A 19,571-nucleotide genomic window follows, 5' to 3' on the forward strand; every position below is an offset into this window, starting at 1 on the left:
TCAGATCTCCTCATCCAAAATCGTCTGCACTGCACCACTCTCTTCAGATCCTTCAACGACTGTCTCACACCCATACTGTGTGTATTCACATGCCTGGTGTGATGGAAACCCTAACTATACCTCGCGCATCCTCTATTCCGTCGTCTTCCTTGCTTCTGCCGGCGGGTCCAACCCGCTCTTGCCAGGATTCTGTCAAATATTCCGCGTTCAGAGGACTCAAGAGTCATTCAGCTCACTCGTTGGCGTCGAAGCGTTTGCCCCCCAGGCTTGCTCGCCGAGGGAGTCGTATCGTCTGTGAGGCGCAGGAGACAGCTGTCGAAGGTTCGGCTTACTATGTTATTCGCGCGAAATATACATATTTTGAAATATAGTGTGCCAATTTTACTGGAAGTAGCTGTTTTGTGACTGCACTTTAGCATGAAATTTACCATTTTTCTGCTGGAAATTTAGTAAAAAGAGAGAGATATGCTCTGGCTTTCCTAAAGATGTAAAAAATAAATAGCACATAGGTAATTTTGTGCTGTTGTTTTCTACTCCAAAGTTCGTATTGGTATTTTCACGTTCTTGAATCATGCTTCTTAGGTTTTATCTGTTGCTTTAAGAAACGCACTTCAGGAGTTACGCTGCCCACAAGCACGGTTTGAACTATGCTTGAACAGGGGAGCTAAAGTGATAGCTGAAAATGTCTTTAGAGCAGCCTTCCGAAAGGCGCCGCCCGATTTTTAGAAAAAACTATGTGTTTTAGAAAAGCGATGTATGTGAGCTTTAAGTATTCTGATTTTCCTCCGATTGAAGCCTTCTAAACACTTCAATCTCTCTATAGATGGTGTATTATTCTGTATGAGATTGTATGTTTAGGGACCTTAATCGCCTCTATTTATAGGCGTTTCTCATACCATCAACGAGAAAAGTCGGGAGCCGAGAGTAAAAATAATCGTGTACGCATCTAAATTTTCTTGGCCGTCGCCAATTTCAATTTGTACACGCTACTTCTTTTAATATGTGTCACGTTTTTCTTACATCCTCCCACTTGACACATATATCTCATTTACCATCGGAGAAAACAAAATACATGAATCATGGCGATATGTCATCTAAAAACGATTATTATTTTCCATGTATCACAATGCATTATGTCTCTCAAATCTGTATAACTTAATGAATAAACCCAATGTTTATTCGAGTTCCAACTTTATTGATATTTTTCTCAAGATAACTGAATATGTACATAATTGAATATGAGAAATATCATAATTGAATACGTTTCATTATCAAAACCAAATGTATATAACATAAATTTATTATGGAATCAAATCCATTAGTAATTACCATATGATCCTTTAACATCTGAAATTTGCATGCCTTTAGGTTAAAAGATCATCAATTCAGTGTTAACGTGTTCAATGACCACTTTATTAACACGTTCTCCAATGGTTTAAAATACATTATGTCGATATACTTAATTCGACCACCGCTTTAGTCACAAAGACCATAACTGAATTGCAGTAATATAATCTTAATGGCTTAGACATAAAATCCATAATTCTAAGCCCATAATGAAACTCCTTAAAATACACTACACAATAGTACTTCAATGACGAATTTTGACTCAATAGTGGAAGTAGCAAATCACTTTCCAAATTGTCAATTCGTCTCACATAAGCATGTAAAACTTTAATACCATAAAGGTATCCCAAAACATTTTGCAGCTTTTTAGTGGTCAAATATTTATATTACTATGATAATATAATTAAGCTCCCACTAACCTTCTGGTATTCATAATGGCCCACAATATTCTCAACAAAACTTAATGAAGAGATAACATTGTAAAACCTGAAATACCACTAATGTGAGACATGTTTCAATCCATATCATTTTCTTAATCTTGAAATATTAAATATTCATCATCACTTGAGAAAAATTCTTTATGTTGTTTGATGTTGCCTAATGAGACTTTTTTATTTGTTTTGAAGACTCATCTAAAAATGAATGACAATTGAACCAACTTTTTATGGAATTTATATGATTGGTTTCCCAATACACTTTTTAAATGGAGGATGTTGTGAATAACAATCAATACATATAACTTGTGTGGATGAATGAGCATCATAATGATCAATATTCTGAAATTGATCGCTCTCACTAATCAAGTCATTTTCAAGAAATTAAAATCAGAGTAATAGCAATATGCTGCAAAATTAATGAATACATGCTAATGTTATAAAATGAAGCAATAAACTATATGTCATGTTTTACCCATGTAAATCATGATCTACATATGAATCACTGACATAAAAATTGTCTGTGGACTGAATTTTTAATTCAATTAGATTCATACAACTTAATGATATAACTATTGAATTATATTCAATTCTTAATCCATGTGGATAAATTAAGAAAATAATTCAATATTGTATACTGATTAATTATATTTAACATAACGAAATTTCTTGTGGGATAAATTTCAATGTTCAAATATAATTAATTACAATTTATATCCATTATAACCAAATGTGATCCTTTAATTTATGTATAATTTTAATTCAATCAAAGATGATGTGGCTACTCTTCGATTAATTAAAATCATACGAATCACTAGGATATTAAATTCTTTATGCATAAAAATTTATTCTTCATGATTATTCATCTCAAAGTATTATCAAAATGATGAATAATTTTATGTAATTTATGTCTGTTATAACTAAATGTGATTAAAAAATTAATGTATAATTTTAATTCAATTAAAGATGCTATAGATATTCTTTAATAAATTAAAATTATACGAATCACTAAGACATTAAATCACAAATTTTTAAATATTTATGCTCTTAATAATGTCTTTCATGTGATCCTCAGCCCACTTAATGTATAATTTTGCATAATTAAGGGTGCTGTGGCCAAACCTTAATTATTTAAAATTAGACGGTTCACTAGACATAAATTTTGATTTTATAAATATCCTTTATGTGATCCTTAACCTACTTAATGTATAATTTCTCATAATTAAGGGTGTTGTGGCTAAACCTTAATTATTTAAAATTATACGGATCACTATATAAATGTCCTTTATGTGATCCTTAACCTGACTTAATGTATAATTTCTCATAATTAAGGGTGATGTGGCTAAACCTTAATTATTTAAAATTATAATGATCACTAGACAAAAATTTTGGCTTTACTTAAATCTTTATATAATAATATTTAGTAACACAATCAACACTTTCCAAGAGTGCTCCCAGGAAAGATAGGTAGTGCTAAGGCCTTTTAAATACCTAACTCCTAGTCAGAGCAACATTCTTCAGGGAGACCAGTGGCTAGTCAAGGCAGTTTAAACCGATCTATGAAGAACTCCCCCATATCATGTTTTCTCATGTCACCTTATAATTATTATTCACTTTAATTATCCACATTTATGTGAATCTTTATAAGCCAAAATTTTTCATTAAATAACTTTATATTCACATTTTTACTTAATATGAACAAATACGTTCCCCATCAGTTTTTCTCTTCAATCAGCGTAGTGATAAAGTGAGGATCAAAATGTGGGTTCCTCATCAGTTTTTCTCTTTTATCAGAGTAGTGATAAAGTGAGGATTATTTGTTCATTTGTGAACATCTGAAATATTTTATTTTAAATATTATATTCACATCTTACTTGATATGTTCATTTTAAATTATAAACAACTCAATATAATTTAATATGAACATAATGTGAATATTGATTTATCAAAATTATTTTTTAATATTATCTGCATTTTAAATTTCTAGAATAAATGCAAACATAATATTAAATTTGCATGTACACATCAAACACTTATCCATAATATTTGACATTATATCTAACATGCAAAAATAATTTCTAAACATGTATTGAACTTGAAATTATTTTAATGTGTACAAATTATTTAACCAAATGCTATATGTACCGAATTATATATATAACTTAATAACACATTAATCATTATTTATTTATTTATTATTATTATTATTTAAAATAATAATAATAAAAATCGAATTATTATCAACATGTGGGTCCCTCATAATTAATTGTGGGTCCCACATTAATTATTATTATATATAAAAAATAATAATAAATAAATACAAGTTAAATATACCGACACATGCAATGAGCAAATGTTATAAATAGGCGTGGGTTCCATTAATTAATTTTGAATTGATTGCCTTTCTAATAATTCACAATACATGCACGTTAATTGAATTGAGAATTCGAAGTCTTCTTCATCTTCCCCGAAATATTTTCAGAAACCTCCAAAATTCGTTCAATTTTCAAGACTTCAAGGAAAATTTTAAAGGTAGAACCGAGAACAAATTCTCAGGTAAGTTTTCTTAATATTGTATGTCCGTCCTTTAAATTTCAAATTTCTTCTTACGCAAAAACTTCAGAAAGAAATTTTATGATATCCATACTTCAAATTTTTTACGTAAACTTTCAGAAATTCCAAAATTTCATTTTTACGTAAACTTTCATAAATGAATTTCTTAAAGTTCATGATATCCGAAAAATGAAAACAAATTTTCAAGGCAGAGGTATCACGGCTCTGATACCAAATGTTAGAGATTTTATCTAAAAATCATGTTTATGAACGTATATAAACATGATAAACAAATATGCGGAAACTTAAATCGAATGTTACCTTCAGCCATTGAATCATCTTTAAGTATTCTGATTTTCCTCCGATTGAAGCCTTCTAAACACTTCAATCTCTCTATAGATTGTGTATTATTATATATGAGATTGTATGTTTAAGTACCTCAATCGTCTCTATTTATAAGCGTTTCTCATACCATCAACGAGAAAAGTCGGGAGCCGAGAGTAAAAAGAATCGTGTACGCATCTAAATTTTCTTGGCCGTCGCCAATTTCAATTTGATATCCTGCACACCTACCGTGTACACTTTTGTGAGCACCGATGAGGTGTCACTCACCTATTGGATGTACAATTATATATATATATAATTTGATTTGCATATTGCTCCAGCATTTTGTATTGGATGAAAAAGACGAATATGTCATGAATTTTGATATTGATTTAAATGCATAGAACTTATTTAAAAAATTTGGAGATAGAACGAGGAGAATTAGATATTTATGCTAAATAACTGTCCAGGCGCCCGTGCTTAGGCGGAGGTTCGGACGTTCGCTTAGTTTTTTCAGAGCAATGTTTTAGAGCGTACATATATACGTTTGTTGTCATCAGATGGCATTTTAACGTTGGTGATCCAGAGAAAACATAAGAAGGGAAACCATTTCCAAATTCTTTCCGTATTAGGCAATCAAAAGAGAGAATAACAATTGATATAAACATGTCCCGACTCCAACCCTTCGTCGCTGGCATTTATCCTTTTGTTGCTTTGTTTTTGTTGCATTTCATCAATGTGCATTATTTTCCATTGTCGATTAAGCCTAATTCTAGGACAAATCTGCTGATACCAATTGATGTAGCGGTGCATGTTGATGGATGATCATATGATTCTGGTTTTTCTGTGTGTGAAAATACCAAAATAAAAATTTCGAGTCTTTTTCCTTCCTTGACATAAATGAAGAATCTCATTAGAGCGCACTTACATGCTTTTATGTGAGTTTCAACTTGTGTCAGCAAGCATTTCAGCCTGGTGATGTGAAGCATCAATCACAACTATGATTTATAACTCCATTGTGAATAATCTGCAGTGGCTGCTGTTACTGATTCCAATTGGAAATCCCTTGTACTCGACAGTGGTTTACCGGTTCTGGTTGAGTTTTGGGCACCATGGTGTGGACCATGCGGCATGATCCACCCTACTATTGATAAACTTGCCAAGGTATATGCTGGAAAGCTTAAATGCTTCAAGGTTAACACAGATGTCAGCCCGTCAATCGCCACCCGATATGGTATCCGAAGCATTCCAACCGTTATCATTTACAAGAATGGGGACGAGAAAGATACAATCATCGGTGCAGTTCCAGAATCGGCACTAGTTACATCCATTGAAAAATTCATGTAGATGGGTCGGTGTGTAAATATGTTTTCCTGAAACCAAACTCTCATCTATTTGGTTTATTTTTACCTTGCTGAATCTTACGTTCCAAATTAGTGTTTGATTCCCTTTGTCTTCTCCGTGGATGAAAGATAAAATGTTTATAACAAATTTGGAGGTAATTTGTTACATGCATCTCTAATCTTATACAAATAATAGAATCACCTATTCTTTGTCGAACATGAGATATACTTAGTGATTTTGGTCATCTATGTTGTCAATTTTCAGTTTTGGTATATTATCTTCGTTTTTTCTACGTGACATTGATGCGGCGCTGATATGTGTAGTGTTTGTGTCACATCAGAGTTTTCAAAAAAAAAAAAAGCTAAAATTACCGAAAATCGAAAATATAATATTAAATTGAAATTGATATGTATAGTGTTTGTGTCGCATCAGAGTTTTCAAAAAAAAAAAAACTAAAATTACCAAAATCAAAAATATAATATTAAATTGAAATTTGATAAGATGACAAACCAAAATTATAATTTTCCAAAGAAGGTATTGATCTAGGACTATATGTCTTATAACTAGGGGTGATCATTCGGTCGGTTCGGTTACCGACCGAACCGAATTAGCGATAACCGAACCAAACCGAAATATTTTGTCATAACCAAACCGACCGAATTAATTTTCATAACCGATAAAAACCGAACCAAATTAAAATTGGTTAAGATTAGTTTTTTTAAAAAAATTGTGATTTAACTTTAATTATATATGTAATTTTTCTTGAACACTACAATCTACACAAATGCATAAAAACATAAAATCACACACATCACAAATGTATAAGTTTTGTTTGAACACAATTAAATATTATATCGATTTTAAAATTAAAAATTAAAATATATATAAAAATTGATAAATAATAATATTTATTAAATAATAATATTTATTATATCGGTTAATTTAGTTAACCGATTTCAAAATTTTGAAAACCGTAACCGAACCGAATTAATCGATATAATCGAATTTTTTTAATTTGAAAACCGAATTTCCGAAATAACCGAATTTTCGAATTTGCTCGGTTCAGTCGGTTAATTCGATTTAATCGAAATATTGCTCACCCCTACTTATAACTACTCATCGTGTCCATGGAAGTGTTTTGTTTTGTTTTGATTTGTTTTTTTAAACTAAATTATTCGGAGTGTTGTGTTGCTAACAATCAGGTCTAAAACTATAATTTTCAGAAAATATAGGATAAAAATAGTTTAATGATAAACGAAGGGACCATTATGCAATTAAGACTGTCCCTTTTCATGAATCACATTTGTCCGTTGACGGTTCACCTAAATTTCCATTCCCAGCTGATTCTGTGCTTCCTCTCTCTACAGATTTGATGACGATCCATTGCTTCAGCTGTTTCTCTCTCTAGTTTTCTCGTTCGATCGATATTTCAAGGTACGATCTCTCTCTTTTTGGATTGCTTCGTTTGCATTCGTGAAATTTTGTGCGGTTTGTTCTGTATTTTATTATTTAAATTTTTGTTAGAATTTCATGTCTTTCTTGTGGTTTTTATACATTGTAGCGTTGTTTCTGTACTTGTTTCAAAAGATCTCAGGCATTTTGTGTCTGCAGTTTTCTTTATTTTTCGTTTTGAAGAAGTTTTTTTGCTAAATTTTGGAATTAAAGGTGGGCTTGTTGGTTATTTTTGGTTCTTTTCGTTCTGTTTATGAATTTCTTTTATTTTTGTTTTGTTGTTCCTCTAGTAAAAAAAATTTCTGCTTTATCTTGTCGATTCCTATATCTTGACCAAAGACAATTGCAGTTTACGGTTGCATATTCATACATACCTTTTCCATCTCTAACAAGGTGTCTTAGATTCGCCGTTTGGTTTAATCTCCTTTGTCATGCTTCGATTTTGGGTTTTGGATTTTAACTCTTGCGAAAAACCATGGTAAAGATTTTAAGATTCTTGGATTCTTATTAAGACTAATTATTAATATAGCTGAGCAAAGCTATGAAATCATTGGTTTTCACGTCTTCAGAAACTAACAAAATAAGCCATATGTCCACTTCTTACGGCTGAATATATTAGTTTGATGGGAGTTTGGTTATACTTAGATTCATGAATTATGATAAGCTGATCTTTTGGAACAAAGTTTTGTTGCTAGTGTGTGAAAAGATTTGTTGGATTCTAGTTTAAGATTCTTATTTATTTTATCTAGTTGAATTTTTGGAATGAATGAAGGGTGTAGAGTTCATTGGAGTTCTAAGGTTGCAAGTGCTTTTTAACGAATCAAAAAGCATAACAAATTTTAAAAAATGAAGTAGATGGGGAATTTTTTTAAATACTGCAAAAAGCTGATGAGAACTATGACATCAAAGTCACATAGTTAACCCCGAAAAAACAATATTTTTAAAAAATTAGAGAAGTTGTGATCCCCTATGACAGCTTTAAGAAGCTGTCATCGACACGTTATCTTTCTCAATAATTTTTGTGTGTTCCAAGTTCTAAAAAATGTTGGGATGCTATATGAAAAGGCGATCCGAGGGACTGCCGATTTTAGACAGTTACATAGATTTGTCCAGTTATTTTGTACAAATATTGTTGTTGGTGCCTTATACTCACATCACAAAACTAATTCCTTCTCCTGTGCCAAACTTTGCAGGGTTTGGTCTCTCTTTATGAAGCTACCATGGCTGCTTTTCAACAAATCTGTGATACCTCTGACACGCATTTTGGTTCCGAGGGGGATTTGTCTCTTAATCAAAAATGGAATTCAGTATCTCCAACAGTGACCACAGAAAATGTGACTGGATGTTTTGATTGCAACATATGTTTCGAAACATCACGTGAACCAGTTGTCACCCTTTGTGGCCATCTCTATTGTTGGCCGTGCATCTACGAATGGCTTCAGGTTCAAACCCCCTCGGTAGAGGCAGATGAGCAGCCGAAATGCCCGGTTTGTAAGGCTTACATCTCTTCTTCCTCATTGGTACCCCTCTATGGTCGTGGCTCATCATCATCCGAGCCTGAACCCAAGAAACCCCAAACGGATGCGGTCATACCCAACAGACCCCCGGCACTTGGGACAAATGCTCTAGTTTCTGCTCCAACAACCATGGTTCCTGATTCTAATCAGCAGCAGCAGCATCCACAGCATCAGGCATTCCATCACCAGCAATACTTTCCCCACCCTATCAGCAATTACACTTCAATGACCCCTACTCTTGATGGCACTATTACAAGCGGTTTCTCCAGTCCAACCGTCAATATGGTTGGTGAATTGGTATTTGCTACAATGTTCAGGGCCTCAGATACAAGTTTGTTCGCCTATCCTCATTCCAATTCTTACTCACTTCATGGAAACAGCAGCCCACGGCTAAGGACTCAAGAAATGCTATTGGACAAATCACTTAACAGGGTAACCATCTTTCTTTTCTGCTGCTTTGCTCTCTGCCTGATTTTGTTTTAGTTTTCGCTGGTGATTATATATAGCTGTGAATGTATTGCGCGTGCTACTGGAAGCCAGTCGGAGATAGATTCATTATATTAACTTTTTATGGAATTTACCGAATTGTTGTCTTTGGAATGAGGTTGACTGAGATGTTACCTTCCAGAACATGATATTCTTTAAATGCAGCAGTGCTATGATTTTGGATTTTGGAACAATGTTTTCCTGTGTCTAATGATATATATTCTATGCAAGCTGTGTCTGAGTTACAGTTTGTATTGATCTCTCGCCTTTAAAAAATATTTTCTGTATCTTCTTCATCATGCATGGATAATAAATCTATTTCAAAGAGTCCAAAATCTGATATTCACAACAAAAGAAAGCATACAGCTCAAAAAGAGGGATGTGTGATTCACTAGCGTAGAACTTGGCTCCAGTTCACACAACTATTGATGTAGCCCAGATTAAGAAGTCTCCCCTCTTGCCTTTAAATATCGACTGAAACGCATTTTGGCCCATTGGCACCGGCATCCTGTCTAAGGAACGAGGTCTCGCGTTCGAGACACGGACACCAAGTTATAATTCCCTCCCCAAAATATCAACTAAAAAAGAAAACTCCATGTCCTCCAATAATGTGCCTTTTTGACCTTTTTCTCGCCTAACACCGATTAAAAGGTATATATATATATACTTTTGTGAAAGTGTAGGTGCCTCTATTTTTTTTCTTCACGTCATTAATGATTTTAAAAAATTACATGGTGAGAATATGGTCTTAAATAATGTGTATAATCTCCATGAAAACAACCCTCTATTTATTTGATAACCTAAGTATGTGAGTTTATGTTATCAGGAGTAAAATGATTTCAAAAAATACCGAAACTAAGCAAGTATATTTATTGGAGTACGTCTAGTTCTCAGCGATATATTCAAAAATCATAGAGGTAAATAATTAATGACACAAAATTATCGCTAAAAATCTCGAATTTTGAAAATAACAAAATCATCTTACTCAAATAGTTATTAACAAAAAATATTTCCTAAACTTTTTAAAATTCTAGTATAGTCTCCTAACTTGATATATATAAAAAAAAAATATTAAAACACGAGAAAATCAATTTTGCACAAAGGCAGAGTCCACTAGTTAAGCATAAAAACTGCGACTTGACTGCCTGCAAATAAACTAGATTGGTAGATTATTCATGAGAAATAACATCAATATTTTATTATTCTTGATTTCCCTTTATAAGTCACCGGCTATAGATATATAGTTATGTGAGTCTTTTGTGAGACAGTCTCACGATTCTTTATATGTGAGATGAGTCAACCCTATCGATATTCACAATAAAAAGTAATATTTTTAGCATAAAAAATAATAATTTTTCATTGATGACCCATATAAAATATTCGTATCACAAAATACGATCTTTGAGACCGTCTCACATAAAATTTTGTCATTTCTCTTTATAAGTCACCGGCTATAGATATATAGTTATGTGGGTCGCCGTCCAACCGTCATCTAACCCCAGTGTGTATGTATATATATATTATATAACGAACAAATAACAATTGAAATAACATTTTGATTTTTAAAACCGAAAAATGGATACGACTTTAAATAAATAAAATCAACTGTCTTTTCCTATTTAGGAGGAAATTGAAATTTTGATATATGTATGTTTGTTTTCGATTTTGATGTTTTACATTATGAATTTCAGTGTTAATAATGTATATTTCTATATTTGATATTTTTAGTTATTTTTTATTGAGAATATTGATTTATCATTACATATATCAGCGTCGCATGAGTGTAACATAAAAAAATAAAAAAATTTCCACACAATAAAAAAACGAAGATGACGAACTAAAAATGAAATTTGACAACAAGGTAGCCTAAAAATCGCAAAAAAAAAAAAAAATCAAATATACAAACCAAAAATATGATTTCCCGTTAATTTAATTATAAGGTATTTCACTCCTAAAATCATATTATACGTCTAAATCTTCACTATTGAATAAAAATTCGTTGGCTAGACTGTATTTTTGGAATATTATTATTTAAAGAAAATAAAAAGTAGTATTGAATTATTGGTTGGGGTACATACATGAAAATGGCCCTCACATGCTCGTGTACCCTTCCGTACATACCAAACTCTCTTTTCAAAACGCGTTGTGAGAAATCAAAAACCCGTTTTGCATTATTAAATAAGAAATATCGCATTCATATTCGCGATATTATGTAAAATTAATATCGAAAATTAAGAGTAAAAAATCGTGTTTATATAACTTTCCCCAAGAAAATTACGAAAATAATAATCACGTTTCAATCTACTCAGTGAGCTTTGAGTATGGAGCATCAGGATTGGAGAATTCGATACTTGATCTTAATAGAAGGGCGTATGGAGAAACCCGATGAAATAATTGAGTTTATCGGGTATAAAGATTTTCAGGTTCAGTTATGGAGGCCGATCTAACAGTATTCTACTCATAATCTGACTACAATACCCTATTAAATTGTAATATATGTGTGTGTATATATATACACGCACACACCTATTTATTTATATATATTACATAAAGCTAGTTTTTTTATGCTTTTGTTGAATGATGTTGAATTTAATGAAGAAAATTATTAGTATAAGGCTTGTGTTATTTTTGTAGGATATAGTACTGTTGGGATTGACTATTTCTAATATTTTATTATTTCTATGTGATGTTTAGTTTTCTAATTTTATCTTTAATTTCTTTTTTCTTATCTTAAGAATAAGGTAAATATGTATAGATTCATCGAAATAATTCAAAATTGAAAAGAAATTGTAGGTGGTGATTATATGATGTATGGATAAGGTATTTATATCTGATCCTTTGTTGGGGTATGAGAATACAGATGAAGGTGAATATAATAAATAGATATGTCGACGGAAGATATGAAATCTTATCTAAATCTAACTTATTGTTCATCCCCTTGTTTTAGAGGTATTCTCGAGGAATACGGTCCATATTTCATAAGTATCGTGTATAAGATAATTTCGTTATAAGAAGAAAAAAAAAATTGAATTCATCTAGATCTTGCATCCATTTCAATATTTTTCCCGAACTATTAACATTATTTTCAAATAGCATCGAAAATTTCTAACGTGACGGATATTTCGGATTCTTTGTTCATTCGCAGATAAACTTAAACAGTTGATAGCTAATATTCGAATAACATTGACGTTAGTACTACAAACACTAAGCTTATTCGTGACTTTGATATTTTTAAATTTCAACAAATTAATAATGTGAACAAGATCTCGTGGAAACATTAATTCAAATTAGATAATTCTATTCAAATTGCATTCGTCAAATTCTTTATATATATATATATGTGTGTGTGTGTGTGTGTGTGTATAAGTAGGTTTCTTAGTAATATTTTTTCATGAATGACTCAAATAAGAGATCTGTCTCACAAAATACGACATGTGAGACCGTTTCACATAAGTTTTTTCCTATACACACACTATATAAGTGGTGGAACAAAGATTTGATTGGTTCAAAACATTTAAGATGGCTATTTAATATATATTACATATAAAAATAACATTTAATTTATGGAATATCAAACTTGATTTTTTATTAAAAAAATTGCGTTTTGGTTAAATAATAATTGAAAAAGGGATGAATATCGATTTTTTTTTTTTTTAAAAAAAACATTTATGCATAATTTTACTTCTTATAATGCTCTAAGTTTCTCATGATTAAAATATTCAAGAACTCATCTTTAATTTGACGATGACTTAAATCACCGACAAACAAACGCGTACAAATTTAGTACCATGTTTGAGAGATCATGCATGCGAAGAAAATCTATATATATATATATGTAAGAAAAAATATATTTCAACCATATTGTTTTTAACTCGATTTAAAACAAAATATACACATAAAAATCAAATTTTAGTGAAAATATTATTTAAAAGGGATCTTAATTATGGCGATCCTCGATTTTTGTCTCTTAATTTTGAATTTTGTTTTGGTTTTTGAAGGGATTAATGCCCAAGATGGTTGGCTTGATGCGCATGCGACTTTTTACGGGGCAACTCAAAATCCAAGCACCCTTGGTAAGATTTTTTTAGAGTTCAATGAATTTATTATGTTGGGATATATTAACAAAATATTATATTTTTAAATGCATTATCAAATTTTTGAACTTAAAAAACAAAGCAAAACATGGGGTTAAGGGTAAAATGATCGTCAAGATCATTAAGTGTATCAGTCGGTCTATCTAAATATGTGACCAGGTGGAGCTTGTGGCTATGAAGACACCTACCAAGCCGGTTTCGGAGCTAACACAGCTGCGTTGAGCACTGCTCTCTTTCGGGGCGGTGAGGCATGCGGTGCTTGCTACCAGGTGACGTGCAACTATGGACGAGACCGGAAGTGGTGCCTCGGCCGTGCATCCATCACGGTAACCGCCACCAACCTTTGCCCTTCCAACAACCGTGGGGGATGGTGCGATCCGCCTCGCCACCACTTCGACATGTCGATGCCGGCTTTCTTTCAAATTGCTCGTCAGGGAAACGAAGGCGCAGTGCCCGTGCTTTACAGAAGGTGTATATATATATAAACATAATAATGTTACATTACATATATTTTTGTGAGATCGACCGTCTCACGGTCAATCCAATTCATGAAAAAAAATATTATTTTTTATAATAATTATAGATCAGATCAATTTATCTCATGAATATAAATCCGTAAATACGAATGTCTTTGATATCATATTTATATATAAAATTGTTGAACTTAACCTCTAAGTATTTCGAATAAAATATTAAATATGCATGTCTTTGATATCTAAATATACGTATATACGTTTCTTCAAAAAAAGAGTATATATTTAGTAATATGTTATACAACATAATTCCAAATCTTTTTCCAATGGAGTATAGGCTATAGCTTGAAGTCAATATTATCATATCAATAAATATAAAAATGGAGGAAAATATGTTTTTATTGAGAACTAAAGTGAAAATTTTATTAAAAAATTATATTTTAATTACTTTAATAAATGACAAAATTATTTATTTTTCAAATTTCAAGTAGATTTTGTAGAACCTTCAATATATAACAATTGTTGCTAATTAATTTGGTTGCTCGTAGGGTGGCATGCAAGAGAAATGGGGGAGTCCGATTCACTATCAAGGGTCGACCCAATTTCAACATGATCATGATCTCTAACGTTGGTGGAAGTGGAGACATCAAGAATGTTTTGATTCGGGGCTCCGAAACCGCAACATGGGCGCCCATGACCCGGAATTGGGGTGCCAACTGGCAGGCCAACGTCGATCTCCGGAGCCAAACGATGTCGTTTAAGCTCACTTTGGTAGACGGAAACACCTTGGAGTTCTCCGACGTTGTCCCTTCTTCATGGAAGTTTGGCCAGACTTTTTCATCCCATAATCAATTTTCTTAATTCTTTCTGAATTCTAAACAGATCCAAACAAGTTAGATACTAATTCTTTATTTATATCTGATTCGAGATTGAACTTCACTGTTCGGTTCGAAGCTCGAAAAATACGCTATTTTTTTCTCAAATGTTTGGTGTGACATAAAATATGAATTCAAAGTTTATTTATTTGATTTAGACTTTAATTCTTAGACTATTAAGCAAAAACCTAAATTATGTTGTGGCTAACTTTTTTTAGCTTGTTTGATTTTGATTGTATTCAGAAAAAAAGTTGAAATATATACTAAAGTTTTGATTGGACCCAACTATTTGGGTTGAACTCGACTCGAATGTATTGTTAAAATTGGAATTTGGACAAAACTCAATCTCAAAAGCAAGCTCATTGGAAGATTGTCCAGTCTCATATTTGAGACTCTCGGAGATTTTATCCAACCGATGTGGGACAACTAACACACCCTTTCACGCTTAGGAATAAACATTTGTAGCGTGAAGTTTACAAATGATCCAACTATAGGCAGAACTGGTAACTAATTATAGGCAGTCTAACACATAACGGTAGAACCTGAGCTCTGATACCATGTTAAGATTGTGATTTAGACTTAACTCAACCCCAAAAGCTAGCTCAATGGAAGATGATGGTCCAAGTGCCATTTATAGGACTCCCAGAGATTTTATCCAACCAATATGTGACAACTAACATGTATCCTCGGAATCCATAGCCAAGATGTGGATGAAGCTACAAAAAATTCGATTCAAGGATTCTACAGATAATCGATCTGCTTTTCATTTATGCTAATTACTCAATTTATAAATATTTCAACATGAATAACAAAAACTAATCAAAGAATATGAGTTTTGGAATAAAACTGATTATTGTTTATGCTGCATATTAAAATTATGGAAAATCGGAGACAAATTTACGCGACAAGAAATGCAATTTTCCCTTCAAATTGAACAATAACATAATATAAACATCAAGACCAAGGTTAATGTACTAAAACCCGAGTAAAAAAAATCATTTTTCCCAAAATAAAGTTCACAAAAAGTTGAATAAAATCCAAAAAAAAATACAAGTCTAATTTAGAACATGATATCTCAACGAAGAGAGAGCTCACACTTCTCAGATCCTCGTGGCAACATGGAAATCCTCTGAATCGCACGAAACTTGAAATTGGAGTCATTACCAACACATTTAGAATATATGTTCATCTGCTGCAAGACCTCAGCATTCCTTAAGATATAGCTCACCATGCCATATTCCCACTCTCGACCCTCGTATGCATAAATCGACACGGTCATGATGTGTGATGATAGACAGAATGGAATGTACGCAGGATCCACCCATCCTTTTACATCACAATCAACCTGACAAGAAAGATAACATCAACACATCATATAAAACTGCAGAAGTACAACAAAGTGTTACATAAAAAAGACTAAGATTTAGCAGTAAATTTTTTTTTTTTTATCGAAATTAGTAGACCTTTCTGATGATAAGGATTTTCAGCATATGAGAAATTTGGAGCATTCTTGGCAAGAAATGCGTATCAGCTACCCAGTCTAGTTTGGTTAAATATCTAAACCTAGTCGTTGTAGCCAAGAATCCAGTGTAAACACACTGCAAAGAAAATTTCACCAGAATGAAGTTGGCATGGAACTTGTATCACTAACAACAAACTGGACATGATGATTAACACCGGACACATACCGTCATTGTCGGACCGCTTGATAGTGTTAGATACTTAACTTTAGAGAAGCTTTCAAAAAATAGAGAGGAAATCCTCTGATCAATAAATTTACCCTTACAACTTTCCTTGCAAAGACAAACTTCTGCTTGTACCAGGGATGATAGTTTTGGGGTATAGATATCAATAGATATAGAATCAACTACTTTGAGATATTGAAGTTGAGGAGTATCCAACTCCACAATGTGTTTCGCATAATCGCAGCCCTCGAAATTCAGTGCGATGCGTCTTAGTACAGGGGACGAGACATATAAGTAGACCATATCTTTGAAACCATACATCATTCTATGAATGCTCAAATCCTCCAGCAGTAAGCAACCCGAGATTAACTTGGGAAGCGATTCATAATCGTCGTACATAACAGAGTCCAGAAACAACTTCTTCACCTTAGGTAAAGATACCGTAAGATTCGCATGGCATAAAAGGCAATTGTGAAGCCTCAAATCTACAAGAGTGTCACACTTGAAAAGGCATTCGGGCAGCCTAAGTAGATAATTATCAAGATCCATCACCTGAACATTACGGTCAATGGCTTCACTAATCCATGAATCGAGCTTACAGTTTTTGCTGTCTGCCCCAGACGAGAAGCTGAAACTGTTTATGCTCGGGGCGTTATGCTGCAAGAAAACCCCGTCAACGAAATCTGAAAAGCTCATTTCTTCCTCAGATTCTGAATCGGAATTTTCGTGTTCGAATTCAAGATTGACGACACGAGTCCAAAGGAACCTCCATCTTCTTGCTAGAATGCTAGTCGCCACCGCATATCTCGTCGGAAGAAACGAGAGGACGTGACAGAGAATGTGGTCCGGGAAACTGCTGATTCCAAGTTCATCACCTATCACGCCCATAATATCTGCTGCAGCCTACGTCAAAAACACGTACAGGGCTTGTTCGATTCACTCAAAATCACAGAAAGGGTTTGCCCTGCATGATTTCGCTACCTCACGTAAAAATCTATTTGGTTCACCGGCCATTGTACTGTGTGAATTCAGAAACAGAGTCCGTAAAATGTAGAAAAATGAAATAATTGCTAATATATGAGCATCTTTTGATAAGTTTACTCAAGATTTTCAGGGTGAAAAAGATATTTTTTTATTAGGGTTTTTTCTCAGGGTTTATCCGATCGCGTGATATTAGGGAGAAAATTAAAAAGGCGGTTTTATCAATGAGTCTGACGAACGAATTAATTTTACTCATGCTGGTATACCGATATACCCATTGTGTATCGGTATTATATTTTTTATAATTCATTTGATTTATATTTAAATGATGATAAAAATATAATTGTAAGAAATAACGAGGACTACATTATAATTTTGATATATAAATTAAAAAATAAATTGAAAAATAAAAGAATAAAAAAATAGACTCAATAAGAATTGAATATATAATTTAAACCCAAAAAAACAATGACTCTATCCGTTGAACTACATATAACTTGCATTAAAATTTTAACATTTTATTAATATATATAATTTTTAAAACAGACCATGACACTAAAGTTAGTTACTCTAAGTGTCTCAAACTTAATAGAATAGTATAGATTTATAACATAAAAAATAATATTTTTTATAAATAACTCAAATAGAATACGTATCTCACAAAATTAACATACGAGACCATTTCAAATTAGTTTTTGTGTTTTAATTCGTTCAAATTTATCCATTTTATTTAGACTTTGCCCGCAGGGGTCGATCCAACGGCTCGGATTTTTTCGAGTCAATTTTTTTTTTTTTTACAGGGAGGTGAGCCCGGATCACTCATGTGGAGTGATCCGGACCGTTCATTGCCCGTGCAGCCAGTGCCTGCATGGGCAGGTTGAAACAAACCCTAAAAATAAATTGTTGATATCGGACGCTTGGTCCAGTGGTCTCACCTGAAACTCTCAGTATATACATTCGAGTTTGAGTCTTCTTCACTTTTAGACTAGATTAGGATTTCAAACAAAAAAAACTAATAATGAATTGTTTGTTTCAAATTAAATTTGAAATTATTTTAATAAGATGTGTTTGAATACAGTACCACATAATTGAACCCTCTTTAATTTTTTTATTATTCATGATCCTCTCGTGACAACAAAAAAAAAAACATATAATTCATAGAAAAAAGAATAATCGATATAGACATGCACATATATTCCGAAATATAAGATAATATATATACATATATATAAAAGAAACAAGAAGTGTCATTTTTTATTTAGCAGATCACTCATGCGACAGTCTCACAGATTTTATCAGTGAGACGAGATCAACCATGTTCATATTTTCAATAATATAGTAATACATTTGAGTATAAAAAGTAATATTTTTCATCGGTGAACTAAATAGGAGATTTGTCTCATAAAATTGACTCGTGAGACCGTCTTACAAAAATTTATGTGTTTTTTATATTGAAAATTGGTATATAATCGTATGTCAAATTCAAAATTTTTTGGACCGGTGAAACTTTTGATGGGCCAATCGAATTCTTAAAAACACTTAAGTTCTAGAATTTCATTAATTGATGAGATTATTATTTTTCATCAAATATGTTACTTCAAAAAATATTATTTTTACCAGTTCGATTTTTTATGCAAGAAGTTCATAGATGCGTAATCTTGTCAACATTCTTCTATCGACATTAAAGTCAACATTTTTCAAATGAATGTGATAATACGGTCTCTTTGGGATCTTATACACAAATTAGTGGCAAAATGTCGCTTTTGTGATGATGTATGATCAATTTTAGTTTTTCAAGTTAAAATCATATAATTAAATGATCAATAATATTGTTAATTTTTTGTAATTATGTGGTTAAAAAAATTTGAACTATATATGCATATGTGTTTGACAACGTAGTTATAAAATTTAATAATAATATTATTATTATTAGTCATTTAGTTATATGATTTTGGCGAGAATGCGTCACTAGTACAGACGTAGGGTTTTGAAATTGTCCTGAGCCT

The 19,571-nt window shown here is 32.2% G+C and overlaps 4 protein-coding genes across 4 annotated transcripts; 3 read left to right on the plus strand and 1 right to left on the minus strand.

The window, feature by feature from the left end:
* Positions 1-6,167, plus strand: LOC142540702 (uncharacterized). Its single transcript, XM_075647045.1, has 2 exons — positions 1-321; positions 5,692-6,167. Exons 1-2 carry the CDS (start codon positions 90-92, stop codon positions 6,003-6,005), a joined length of 546 nt encoding a protein of 181 aa, XP_075503160.1. The 5' UTR covers positions 1-89; the 3' UTR covers positions 6,006-6,167.
* A 1,117-nt stretch (positions 6,168-7,284) lies between these two features.
* LOC142540703 (E3 ubiquitin-protein ligase RMA1H1-like) lies at positions 7,285-9,708 on the plus strand. Its single transcript, XM_075647047.1, has 2 exons — positions 7,285-7,436; positions 8,648-9,708. Exon 2 carries the CDS (start codon positions 8,675-8,677, stop codon positions 9,452-9,454), a length of 780 nt encoding a protein of 259 aa, XP_075503162.1. The 5' UTR covers positions 7,285-7,436; positions 8,648-8,674; the 3' UTR covers positions 9,455-9,708.
* A 3,652-nt stretch (positions 9,709-13,360) lies between these two features.
* Positions 13,361-14,984, plus strand: LOC142539014 (expansin-A12-like). The gene is made up of 3 exons (XM_075644310.1): positions 13,361-13,530; positions 13,711-14,020; positions 14,573-14,984. Exons 1-3 carry the CDS (start codon positions 13,401-13,403, stop codon positions 14,883-14,885), a joined length of 753 nt encoding a protein of 250 aa, XP_075500425.1. The 5' UTR covers positions 13,361-13,400; the 3' UTR covers positions 14,886-14,984.
* A 923-nt stretch (positions 14,985-15,907) lies between these two features.
* LOC142538475 (F-box/LRR-repeat protein At4g14103-like) lies at positions 15,908-17,587 on the minus strand. Its single transcript, XM_075643791.1, has 3 exons — positions 16,588-17,587; positions 16,363-16,497; positions 15,908-16,244 (listed from the first exon to the last, which is right to left on the minus strand). Exons 1-3 carry the CDS (start codon positions 17,470-17,472, stop codon positions 15,975-15,977), a joined length of 1,290 nt encoding a protein of 429 aa, XP_075499906.1. The 5' UTR covers positions 17,473-17,587; the 3' UTR covers positions 15,908-15,974.
* Positions 17,588-19,571: the final 1,984 nt, after the last annotated feature.

The sequence above is a fragment of the Primulina tabacum genome, chromosome 3 (genome assembly GCF_025594145.1).
Source record: "Primulina tabacum isolate GXHZ01 chromosome 3, ASM2559414v2, whole genome shotgun sequence".
Classification (NCBI taxonomy): domain Eukaryota; kingdom Viridiplantae; phylum Streptophyta; class Magnoliopsida; order Lamiales; family Gesneriaceae; genus Primulina; species Primulina tabacum.

Excerpts from the sequence above, each read along its gene's own strand:
- LOC142540702 (XM_075647045.1), top strand. The coding sequence starts at position 90 with ATGCCTGGTGTGATGGAAACCCTAACTATACCTCGCGCATCCTCTATT. Across the intron at positions 322-5,691 it reads GCAGGAGACAGCTGTCGAAG|TGGCTGCTGTTACTGATTCC; the intron begins GTTCGGCTTACT and ends AATAATCTGCAG.
- LOC142540703 (XM_075647047.1), top strand. The coding sequence starts at position 8,675 with ATGGCTGCTTTTCAACAAATCTGTGATACCTCTGACACGCATTTTGGT.
- LOC142539014 (XM_075644310.1), top strand. The coding sequence starts at position 13,401 with ATGGCGATCCTCGATTTTTGTCTCTTAATTTTGAATTTTGTTTTGGTT. Across the intron at positions 13,531-13,710 it reads TCAAAATCCAAGCACCCTTG|GTGGAGCTTGTGGCTATGAA; the intron begins GTAAGATTTTTT and ends ATATGTGACCAG. Across the intron at positions 14,021-14,572 it reads GTGCCCGTGCTTTACAGAAG|GGTGGCATGCAAGAGAAATG; the intron begins GTGTATATATAT and ends GGTTGCTCGTAG.
- LOC142538475 (XM_075643791.1), bottom strand. The coding sequence starts at position 17,472 with ATGGGCGTGATAGGTGATGAACTTGGAATCAGCAGTTTCCCGGACCAC. Across the intron at positions 16,498-16,587 it reads CAAGCGGTCCGACAATGACG|TGTGTTTACACTGGATTCTT; the intron begins GTATGTGTCCGG and ends TTTTCTTTGCAG. Across the intron at positions 16,245-16,362 it reads AAATCCTTATCATCAGAAAG|GTTGATTGTGATGTAAAAGG; the intron begins GTCTACTAATTT and ends CTTTCTTGTCAG.